Source organism: Pleurodeles waltl, chromosome 8 (genome assembly GCF_031143425.1).
Source record: "Pleurodeles waltl isolate 20211129_DDA chromosome 8, aPleWal1.hap1.20221129, whole genome shotgun sequence".
Taxonomy (NCBI): Eukaryota; Metazoa; Chordata; class Amphibia; order Caudata; family Salamandridae; genus Pleurodeles; species Pleurodeles waltl.
In genome coordinates, this window is record NC_090447.1 from 1,305,783,057 (window position 1) to 1,305,795,501 (window position 12,445).

Below are 12,445 nucleotides of genomic sequence, written 5' to 3' on the forward strand. Positions count from 1 at the left end.
TTTTTGCTTTAAGGTAGCAGATTTGGATGCACTTAACTATCCATCTGGCTATACCCTGTTTCGATATTGGGTTTCCTGCGTGAGGTTTTTGAAATGCAATAAACAGTTGTTTAGTTTTTCTGATGTTTTTAGTTCTGTCGATGTAGTACATTAGTGCTCTTTTGACGTCTAATGTATGTAATGCCCTTTCAGCTATGGAATCTGGCTGTGGGAAGAACACTGGTAGCTCTACCGTTTGATTGAGGTGGAACGGTGAAATAACCTTTGGCAAAAATTTAGGATTGGTTCTTAGGACTACTTTATTTTTGTGTAGTTGGATAAAAGGTTCTTGTATTGTAAACGCCTGAATTTCACTTACTCTTCTTAGAGATGTGATGGCGATGAGAAATGCAACTTTCCAGGTTAGGAATTGTATTTCGCAAGAATGCATAGGTTCAAAGGGTGGACCCATGAGTCTTGTTAAGACGATGTTGAGGTTCCATGAAGGAACAGGGTGTCCTTGGTGGTATAATTCTTTTGAGGCCTTCCATAAACGCTTTAATGACAGGTATCCTAAATAGTGAAGTTGAATGGGTAATCTGCAGGTATGCAGATATTGCTGCGAGGTGTATTTTAATGGAAGAGAAGGCCAGGTTCGATTTTTGTAAGTGTAGTAAGTAACCCACTAAATCCTTTGGAGATGCGTGTAATGGTTGAATTTGATTATGATGGCAGTAGCAAACAAACCTTTTCCATTTGCTTGCATAGCAGTGTCTAGCGGATGGTCTTCTAGCTTGCTTTATGACTTCCATACATTCTTGTGTAAGGTTTAAGTGTCCGAATTCTAGGATTTCAGGAGCCAGATTGCTAGATTCAGCGATGCTGGGTTTGGATGCCTGATCTGTTGTTTGTGTTGTGTTAACAGATCTGGCCTGTTGGGCAACTTGACGTGGGGTACTACTGATAGGTCTAGCAGTGTTGTGTACCATGGTTGCCTTGCCCATGTTGGTGCTATCAGTATGAGTTTGAGTTTGTTTTGACTCAATTTGTTTACTAGATATGGAAGGAGAGGGAGAGGGGGAAAAGCGTACGCAAATATCCCTGACCAGTTCATCCATAGGGCATTGCCTTGAAACTGCCTGTGTGGGTATCTGGATGCGAAGTTTTGGCATTTTGCGTTCTCGTTTGTTGCAAATAAGTCTATTTGAGGTGTTCCCCAACGTTTGAAGTAAGTGTTTAGAATTTGGGGGTGAATTTCCCATTCGTGGACCTGTTGGTGATCTCGAGAGAGATTGTCTGCAAGTTGATTCTGGATCCCTGGAATAAACTGTGCTATTAGGCGAATGTGGTTGTGAATTGCCCATTGCCATATTTTTTGTGCCAGAAGGCACAGCTGTGTCGAGTGTCCCCCCCCGTTTGTTTAGATAATACATTGTTGTCATGTTGTCCGTTTTGACAAGAATGTATTTGTGAGTTATGATTGTTTGAAATGCTTTTAATGCTTGGAAAACTGCTAGTAGTTCGAGGTGATTTATATGCAGCTTTCTTTGATGTACATCCCATTGTCCTTGTATGCTGTGTTGATTGAGGTGTGCTCCCCACCCTGTCATGGAAGCATCTGTTGTTATCACGTATTGTGGCACTGGGTCTTGGAAAGGCCGCCCTTTGTTTAAATTTATATTGTTCCACCATAGAAGCGAGAGGTATGTTAGGCGGTCTATTAACACCAGATCTAGAAGGCGACCCTGTGCTTGTGACCATTGTGATGCTAGGCACTGTTGTAAGGGCCTCATGTGTAGTCTTGCGTTCGGGACAATGGCTATGCATGAGGACATCATGCCTAGGAGTTGTAATATCATCTTCGCCTGTATTCTTTGTGTTGGATACATGCGTTGTATAATCTTTTGGAAATTTTGAACCCTTTGTGGACTTGGAGTGGCTATTCCCCTTGTTGTGTCTATTGTCGCTCCTAGGTATTGTTGTACTTTGCACGGCAGAATGTGTGATTTCGCATAGTTGATGGTGAAACCGAGTTTGTAGAGGGTTTGTATGACCTGATCTGTGTGGTGTGAGCACCTTGTCAGTGAGTCGGTCTTGATTAGCCAGTCGTCTAGATAGGGGAATACGTGTATTTGCTGCCTTCTGATGTGTGCAGCCACTACTGCTAGGCATTTTGTGAATACTCTTGGTGCAGTTGTTAAACCGAACGGCAATACTTTGAATTGGTAATTTATTCCTTTGAATACGAACCTTAGGTATTTTCTGTGCGACGGATGTATTGGTATGTGGAAATACACGTCTTTGAGATCTAAGGTTGTCATGTAATCTTGTTGCTTTAGCAATGGTAACACTTCCTGTAGCATGACCATGTGAAAGTGTTCTGATTTGATGTATGTGTTTAGTGTTCTGAGGTCTAGGATTGGTCTCAGTGTTTTGTCCTTCTTTGGTATTAGAAAGTACAGTGAGTAAACCCCTGTATTTGTTTGTGTATCTGGTACCAGTTCTATTGTGTTCTTTTGCAGTAATGCTTGAACTTCTATTTCTAGGAGGTCCGAATGTTGTTTTGATATATTCTGTGTTTTTGGTGGTATGTTTGGAGGGATTTGTAGAAATTCTATGCAATAACCATTTTGGATAATTGCTAGAACCCAAGTGTCTGTTGTTATTTTCTCCCACGCTTGGTAATATTGACTTATTCTTCCCCCCACTGGTGTTGTGTGGAGGGGATGAGTGACGTGTGAGTCACTGTTTGGTTGTAGGTGTTTTGGGGCTTTGAAATTTTCCCCTGCTTCTAGGGAATTGTCCTCCTCTGTATTGGCCCCGAAAGCCTCCCCTTTGGTACTGTCCCTGGTAGGTGGACGGTGTTGAATGTGAGGTACTGGCTTGTGTGGCTTGACCCCGAAACCCCCCTCTAAAGGTTGTCTTGCAGAAGGTGTTGAAAGTGCCTCTGCTCTGCGGGGAGTAGAGCGCGCCCATGGCTTTTGCAGTGTCAGTGTCCTTTTTTAGCTTCTCAATTGCCGTGTCCACTTCAGGTCCGAACAATTGTTGCTCATTGAATGGCATATTGAGCACCGCCTGCTGTATCTCTGGTTTAAAACCAGATGTTCGTAGCCACGCGTGCCTTCGTATGGTTACTGCCGTGTTAATTGTTCTTGCCGCTGTGTCCGCTGCGTCCATAGAGGAGCGTATCTGGTTATTGGAGATGTTTTGGCCCTCCTCAACCACTTGTTTCGCCCTCTTTTGTAGTTCTGTGGGTAGATGCTCAATGAGGTGTTGCATCTCGTCCCAGTGGGCTCTGTCATATCGCGCTAGGAGCGCTTGAGAGTTAGCAATGCGCCACTGGTTTGCAGCCTGTACTGCGACCCTTTTACCGGCTGCATCGAACTTGCGGCTCTCCTTATCCGGGGGTGGTGCATCGCCCGATGTGTGAGAGTTTGCTCTCTTGCGAGCTGCCCCTACCACAACCGAATCTGGTGGCAGTTGTGAGGTGATGAAAGCTGGGTCTGTGGGAGGTGCTTTATATTTCTTTTCCACCCTCGGTGTTATTGCCCTACACTTGACAGGCTCTTTGAATATGTCCTTTGCGTGCCTTAGCATTCCTGGGAGCATAGGCAGGCTTTGGTAGGTGCTATGTGTGGAAGAGAGGGTGTTGAAGAGGAAGTCATCCTCGACAGGCTCCGAGTGTAGAGACACGTTATGGAACTCTGCTGCTCTAGCCACCACTTGTGAATATGCTGTGCTGTCTTCTGGTGGTGAGGGCTTTGTAGGATACGCCTCTGGACTGTTGTCTGACACTGGGGCGTCGTATAAGTCCCAAGCATCTTGGTCCTGGTCACCTTGGCTTAAGGTGGTGTGAGCCGGTGAATGTGACGGAGTCTGTGCCGGTGAAATGTGAGCTACTGGTGGAGGAGAGGGTGGCGGAGTTACCTTCTTCACCAGTTTTGTTTGTGGTGCTTGTTCTTGTTGGAATTCAAGTCTCCTCTTCCTCCTAATAGGGGGGGAAGGGTGCTTATTTTCCCTGTTCCACTCTGTATAAAAATCCGTTTTTGAGTGTGGTCCACCTCGGTGGATTGTAATTCCTCCTCGAATCTATGCTTTCGCATTTGAGAGGACAGTGATTGTTCCTCTGAATAGGAACCGGTAGTTGGCTCGGTTGCGGGTCGTTTTGGCACCGAAACTATGTCCACGCTCTTTTTTGGCTCCGAGGCGACTTTTCTCTTTTTTGGAGTCGAACCCTCTCGGCGTCGATCCTCCTCGGTGCCGCTGTCTCTGCGTCGAGCAGCTTCGGCTCCGCTATCTCGGCGTCGATCTTTGTCGGCAGCACTATCTCGGTCCCGAGATGGCTGGGTGCCTGTGTCTCGACCCGAGTCGGACGATCTCGGCACTAATTCGGCCTTCTTCGGTGCCGATGGTCGGTCACCGATTTTATGGGTTGAGCCATGGCCTGATGGCAGTGGCGTCCCCTGGGCCTTGTCAGTTTTCTTATGTGCTATCTTCGACGTCTTACTCACTGTTTCATGGTCGTCGAATTCGTCTGAGTCCGATTCATGGATCGAGAAGGCTTCTACTTCTTCTTGTTCCTCGAATTCTCGGTGTCCTGTCGGCGTGGACGCCATTTGCAGTCTTCTGGCTCGTCGGTCACGGAGCGTTTTTCGGGACCGGAACGCACGACAGGACTCACAAGTTTCTTCCCTGTGCTCGGGCGACAGGCACAGGTTACAGACCGAATGTTGGTCTGTATATGGGTATTTGTTGTGGCATTTAGGACAGAATCGGAACGGGGTCCGTTCCATCAGCGTCGATGTCACACGCGGTCGGGCCGACCAGGCCCCGACGGGGGATCGAAAACTACCCCGAAGGGCAATGGAGATGTTATCGTTTCGATTCGATGTCGATGCTATTTAACCCGATCCCGAACGCAACAATACCGACGTCATTTTCCGATTTTGAGCTAACTTTCCGTTCCGAAACCCGGAGCGAAAGGAACACGTCCGAACCCGATGGCGGAAAGAAAACAATCGAAGATGGAGTCGACGCCCATGCGCAATGGAGACAAAGAGGAGGAGTCCCTCGGTCCCGTGACTCGAAAGACTTCTTCGAAGAAAAACAACCTGTAACACTCCGACCCAACACCAGATGGCGGGCTATGCACAACATGTGTATCTACAGCCACAGATGCCATCGAACATATATTTACAAATGAACAAATGTTGAAGATATACTTCCAAACGGCTACAGGCTCCCGGGGAGGCGGGTGGGCGCATGTGAATCTGCAGCGACTAATGCCACGAACAGATGTACACTGGGTAAGTGACATTTTCCGTTCGGTGGCATGTGTAGCTGCAGATACACATGCTGTGCATAGACTAGTAAGCAGTTATCTCCCCAAAAGCGGTGGTTCAGCCTGTAGGAGTGGAAGTAGTTTGAAATAAAGTTCTTAGTACGGCTTGTCCTACTGTGGCTTGTTGTGCAGATAACACATCTACACAGTAGTGTTTAGTAAATGTATGAGGCGTAGACCATGTTGCTGCCTTACATATTTCGTTCATTGGAATATTTCCTAGAAAGGCCATAGTAGCACCTTTTTTTCTGGTTGAGTGTGCCTTTGGTGTAATAGGCAGCTCTCTCTTTGCTTTAAGATAGCAGGTTTGGATGCACCTAACTATCCATCTGGCAATACCTTGTTTTGAAATTGGATTTCCTGTATGAGGTTTTTGAAAGGCAATAAATAGTTGTTTTGTCTTTCTAATTACTTTTGTTCTGTCAATGTAGTACATTAGTGCTCTTTTGATGTCTAATGTATGTAGTGCTCTTTCAGCTATGGAATCTGGCTGTGGGAAGAACATTGGTAATTCTACTGTTTGATTTAAGTGGAATGGTGAGATAACCTTTGGTAAGAATTTTGGATTTGTTCTTAGAACTACTTTATTCTTGTGTATTTGAATAAATGGTTCTTGTATGGTAAACGCCTGTATTTCACTTACTCTTCTTAGAGATGTGATGGCAATGAGAAATGAAACTTTCCACGTTAAGTATTGCATTTCACAAGAATGCATGGGTTCGAAAGGTGGACCCATGAGCCTTGTTAAGACAATGTTGAGGTTCCATGAAGGAACAGGTGGTGTTCTTGGTGGTATAATTCTCTTTAGGCCTTCCATAAACGCTTTAATGACAGGTATTCTAAACAGGGAAGTTGAATGAGTAATCTGCAGGTAAGCAGAAATTGCGGCGAGATGTATCTTTATGGAAGAGAAAGCTAGATTGGATTTTTGCAAATGTAGTAAATATCCTACTACATCTTTTGGAGACGCATGTAACGGATGAATTTGCTCATTATGGCAGTAATAAACAAATCTTTTCCATTTACTTGCATAGCAGTGTCTAGTGGAAGGTTTTCTAGCTTGTTTTATGACCTCCATACATTCTTGTGTGAGGTCTAAGTGTCCAAATTCTAGGATTTCAGGAGCCAAATTGCTAGATTCAGCGATGCTGGGTTTGGATGCCTGATCTGTTGTTTGTGTTGTGTTAACAGATCTGGTCTGTTGGGTAGTTTGACATGAGGTACTACTGACAGGTCTAGTAGTGTTGTATACCAAGGTTGTCTTGCCCATGTTGGTGCTATTAGTATGAGTTTGAGTTTGTTTTGACTCAATCTGTTTACTAGATATGGAAGGAGAGGGAGAGGGGGGAAAAGCGTACGCAAATATCCCTGACCAATTCATCCATAGAGCATTGCCTTGGGAGTACCTGTGTGGGTACCTGGATGCGAAGTTTTGGCATTTTGCGTTTTCTTTTGTTGCAAAGAGATCTATTTGAGGTGTTCCCCAAATTTGAAAGTAAGTGTTCAGTATTTGGGGGTGAATTTCCCATTCGTGGATTTGTTGGTGATCCCGAGAGAGATTGTCTGCTAGTTGGTTCTGGATCCCTGGAATAAATTGTGCTATTAGGCGAATATGGTTGTGAATTGCCCAATGCCATATTTTTTGTGTTAGGAGACACAACTGTGTCGAGTGTGTCCCCCCCTGTTTGTTTAAATAATACATTGTCGTCATGTTGTCTGTTTTGACAAGAATGTATTTGCGGGTTATCATGGGTTGGAATGCTTTCAACGCTAGAAATACTGCTAACAGTTCTAAGTGATTTATGTGAAAATTTCTTTGATGTATGTCCCATTGTCCTTGGATGCTGTGTTGATTGAGGTGTGCTCCCTACCCTGTCATGGAAGCATCCGTTGTTATAACGTATGTTGGCACTGGGTCTTGGAAAGGCCGCCCTTTGTTTAAATTTGTACTGTTTCACCATAGAAGCGAGATGTATGTTTGGCGGTCTACCAACACCAGATCTAGAAGTTGACCCTGTGCCTGTGACCACTGTGATGCTAGGCACTGTTGTAAGGGCCGCATGTGCAATCTTGCGTTTGGGACAATGGCTATGCATGAAGACATCATGCCTAGTAGTTTCAGTATTATTTTGACTTGTACTCTTTGTTTTGGATACAAGGTTTGTATTACATTGTGAAATGTTTGTACTCTTTGTGGACTTGGAGTAGCAATCCCTTTTACTGTGTTGATTGTTGCTCCTAAGTATTGCTGTGTTTGACACGGCTGCAGGTGTGACTTTGCGTAGTTGATTGAGAAACCTAGGTTGTGTAGGGTTTCTATGACATATTTTGTGTGTTGTGAACACCGTTTTAGCGTATTGGTTTTGATTAACCAATCGTCTAGGTATGGGAACACGTGTATTTGCTGCCTTCTGATATGTGCAGCCACTACTGCCAGGCATTTTGTAAAGACTCTTGGCGCAGTTGTTATTCCGAATGGCAACACTTTGAACTGGTAATGTATTCCTTTGAATACGAACCTTAGGTATTTTCTGTGCGAAGGATGTATCGGTATATGGAAATACGCATCTTTTAGATCTAATGTTGTCATGTAGTCTTGCTGTTTGAGCAGTGGGATTACGTCTTGTAATGTGACCATGTGAAAGTGGTCTGATTTGATGTAGGTGTTTAGTGTTCTGAGATCTAGTATTGGTCTTAGAGTTTTGTCTTTTTTTGGTATTAGAAAGTACAGTGAGTAAACTCCTGTGTTCTTTTGATGACGTGGTACCAGTTCTATTGCATCCTTTTGCAGCAATGCCTGAACTTCTAGTCCTAGAAGGTCAATATGCTGTTTTGACATATTGTGTGTTTTCGGTGGGACGTTTGGAGGGAGTTGGAGAAATTCTATGCATTAACCATGTTGGATAATTGCTAAGACCCAAGTGTCTGTTTTTATTTCCTCCCAAGATGTGTAGAACTGGCTTAGTCTTCCCCCCACTGGTGTTGTGTGAAGGGGTTGTGTGACTTGTGAGTCACTGTTTATTTTGAGGGGTTTTGGGACCTTGAAATTTTCCCCGGTTTCTTGGGAATTGGCCCCCTCAGTATTGTCCCCGAAAACCTCCCCTTTGATATTGTCCCTGGTAGGTTGGTGGTCTTGTTTGTGAGGTGCCGGTTTCTGTGGGTTGACCTCGAAACCCTCCCCTAAAAGTTGTTTTACGAAATGTGCCAAATGTGCCTCTGCCCTGCGGGGAGTAGAGTGCGCCCATGGCTTTGGCTGTATCGGTGTCCTTTTTTAATTTTTCAATTGCAGTGTCGACCTCCGGCCCAAACAATTGCTGTTCATTAAACGGCATATTGAGCACAGCCTGTTGTATTTCGGGTTTAAACCCAGATGTGCGCAGCCATGCGTGCCTCCTTATGGTGACTGAAGTATTTATTGTCCTTGCAGCTGTATCCGCTGCATCCATGGAAGACCGTATCTGATTGTTCGAGATACTTTGTCCCTCTTCCACCACCTGTTGCGCTCGTTTCTGGAACTCTTTGGGGAGGTGTTCGATGAGATGTTGCATCTCGTCCCAATGAGCCCCGTCGTATCTCGCCAGGAGTGCTAGCGAGTTGGCGATGCGCCACTGATTTGCCACTTGTGCTGCAACCCTTTTTCCCGCTGCATCAAATTTGCGGCTCTCCTTGTCCGGAGGTGGTGCGTCGCCTGATGTATGCGAGATGGCTCTTTTACGAGCTGCCCCCACAACTACTGAATCTGGTGTCAGTTGTGATGTAAGAAAGACAGGGTCTGTGGGCGGAGCCTTGTATTTTTTCTCCACCCTTGGAGTTATGGCTCTGCTTTTAACTGGCTCTTGAAATATTTGTTTTGAGTGCCTTAGCATTCCTGGAAGCATGGGAAGGCTTTGATAATGGCTATGGGTGGAGGACAGGGTGTTAAAGAGGAAGTCATCCTCAATAGGCTCCGAATGTAGCGAGACATTGTGGAATTCGGCTGCCCTAGCTACCACCTGTGCATATGATGTACTGTCCTCAGGTGGTGACGGTTTAGTTGGGTACGACTCTGGGCTATTGTCCGATACTGTAGCGTCGTAGAGGTCCCATGCATCCTGATCATCCTGGCTCATTGTGGTATGAGCTGGTGAGTGTGTTAATGGTGGAGTTTGTGCCGGTGATGCATGAGTTTATGGTGGTGGAGAGGGTGGTGGAGTTACCTTTTTTACCACCTTCGCTTGTGGTTGCTTGTCTCCTTGCTCGAAGTCAAGTTTCCTTTTCCTTTTGATTGGGGGAAGAGTGCCAATCTTCCCTGTATCCTTTTGAATAAAGATCCGCTTTTGCGTGTGATCTGGCTGAGTTGGTTGTAATTCCTCCTCAAATCTGTGTTTTTTTAGTTGAGAGGACAGTCCCTGTTCCTCTGAGTAGGAACCAGTTTTCGGTTCGGTTGCCGGGCGTTTCGGAACCGAAACCGTGTCTCTTGATTTTTTCGGCTCCGACAAAATCTTTTGTCTTTTCGGCGTCGTGCCCTCTCGGTGCCGACCAACTTCGGAGCCGCTGTGTCGGTGCCGAATTTTGTCTGCGTCACTCTCTCGGTCCCGAGAGTGCTGCGTGCCTGTATCTCGACCGGAGTCGGATGACTTCGACAGCAGCTCGCCCTTTTTCGGTGCCGTTGGACGGTCACCTACTTTCCGGGTTAAGCCATGGCCTGTTGGCGGTGGCGTCCCCTGGGCTTTGTCAGTCTTTTCGTGTGATGTGTGTTTCGACGTCTTACTCACGGTTGGTTGTTCTTCGACGTCGAATTCTTCGGAATCCGACTCGTGGATGGAGAAAGATTCTTCTTCCTCCTCCTCGAACCGTTGTTGTCCTGTCGGCGTGGACGCCATCTGCAACCTCCTGGCTCTTCGGTCTCTGAGCGTTTTCCTCGACCGAAACGCGCGACAGGCTTCGCACGTATCCTCCTTGTGCTCAGGCACAAGTTACAGACCAAATGTTGATCCGTATAAGGATACTTATTATGGCATTTAGGACAGAATCGGAACGGGGTCCGTTCCATCAGTCTCAATGTTGCACGCGGTCGGGCCGACCAGGCCCCGACGGATGCTCGAAATTACCCCGAAGGGCTCCCGAAGCTCTTCAAGATTCGGTGTCGATTGATTCTTACTACCCCGATACCGAACAAAACAATACCGATGTAGTTTCCGAGATTCTGACTAACTTTCCGACCCGAAACACGGAGCGAAAAGGAACACGTCCGAACCCGACGGCGGAAAGAAAACAATCTAAGATGGAGTCGACGCCCATGCGCAATTGAACCGAGGTGGGAGGAGTCCCTCGGTCTTGTGACTCGAAAACACTTCTTCGAAGAAAAACAACTTGTAACACTCCGAGCCCAACACCAGACAGCGGACTATGCACAGCATCTGTATCTGCAGCTACACATGCCACCGAACACAGAATTACCTCCTCAGGCTCAGTGATCAAGCAATAGTAGGCAGTTTTTGCTAGATCGCGCTCTTTTCAATTGTTTGTACAGGTTCTGCTTGCAGGTTTATTCTTTAGTTGCTTTCTGCTTGTTTGCAAGTGAGAGACAAAGCTTTGTCCCAGGGTTTTCTTTTTTGTGGTTGTAAGAAGTCAGGCAAAGTTATGAAGGTTGACCTGCTACAGAGCCACTGGAGCTTTGATTGAGTTTTGCTTGTGACACATTGAGTGGCATCCATGGATAGGTATGCTAAAATATTTAAAGAGAAAGGGGAACAGGTCCCAGGCCCCGCTGAGGAGGTGACAAATGGTAATTTAAGCCTGACTACTCCTCATATGATGTATATATTTTCATGCAGTATCCTACACACCTAAAAGCATATGCATTAAGGGAAGAAATGCAAATGCTAATTATCTTAAATGTAAAATAGAGACAGCAATTTTTTCACACAGTGTGGGAAAGTCCGGTCATCCAAATTTACTGGACTCAAATATACACATTGTTAGGAAAGGGGATCGGAATATCAATGCCAAAAGATCCCAAACAGCAATACAGGAATCATGTCAGACTGGGATGGCCCAAATGGGACACAAACGTTAGTATTTATTGGCTTTATTTGGGCGAAAAGGGATATGTTAATCTGATACTGGCAATCAACCAAAGTCCCCTGTATGGCTTTGAGGTACGGATCTGTGTGCCATTGTAGAACCAACATTTTGTAAAGCAAAGGGGTGTCCCCGGAAGCTTGCCAAGATTAGGGGGGTCATAGAGGGATTACTACCAACTAAAGCAGCCAAGAAAATGAACGTGTCTAGTTAATGCTAATAAATTCATACGTTTGATTGTGTGAGCTGTATTCTTTGATTCATCGCTAAATTGTGTTGCTTTTGCTCATATACAAGGAAATGCATTAAACAGTTATTAAAACAAAAAGTTCTTTAAAAAATCATTATCATTCACTCGTAAATGCTAGCTGTAATCACAGTTAAATTAAAGCCTGCTCTTGGTCAAGGGTCTAATGTTTCTCAAGGTAAAATATTTAAAATGCTTGGTGTGGTACTGCATATCTTAGACTGACTTCTCAACCCACAGTCAGATCCCAATTAGGCTAGAGTTCAATTTACAGACACAGGAAATGCTCATTGAAGCTCAATTTATTAAGGCATTTTACAAAATAAAGTGGAAGTATAGGCACTAAAATATATACACAGGTATCGTTTTAATTGCTTGTGAATACATTTGAAGTTGACTTGAATACAGGAAGTGAACATTTTGTTTTAAGAACGTAATCAGTAATTATATTTTGTGAAACATGGGTATGTAAACTTATATGGGATGAGTATTTCTGTTGCATCACAAACTGACATATGGTAGGGCCAAGGTGGTAACTGCAAACAAAAAAATTATATATAATAACCGGATAAAAGACAGGCACACTGGACTTCATACTTCAAACACTTATGTTTTAATACTAACCTCTTGAATTCCAAGACACAGATAATAAAGGCTGTCTGGTGCATAAACCTCGCCATTGGGTCTTCTAACTTGATTGACAAAATCTGCCAATCCAAAATTCAGATCATCTGGAGAATGCAAAAGCAGATCCTCTTTCAATTTGACAGACTTTGCTGAAAAACATAATGAAAACAGAGAGTTGGAATAAAAAC

General features: G+C 44.8%; 1 protein-coding gene across 3 annotated transcripts in view; it reads right to left on the reverse strand.

Moving 5' to 3' along the window:
• Positions 1-12,445, reverse strand: part of ZMYM2 (zinc finger MYM-type containing 2) — an 851,515-nt gene that overhangs the window by 167,403 nt on the left and 671,667 nt on the right. For all 3 annotated transcript variants that reach the window (XM_069202286.1, XM_069202285.1, XM_069202287.1), the window contains exon 19: positions 12,255-12,406. In XM_069202286.1, the coding sequence (XP_069058387.1) occupies positions 12,255-12,406 (152 nt within the window). The remainder of the gene's footprint in view (positions 1-12,254; positions 12,407-12,445) is intronic.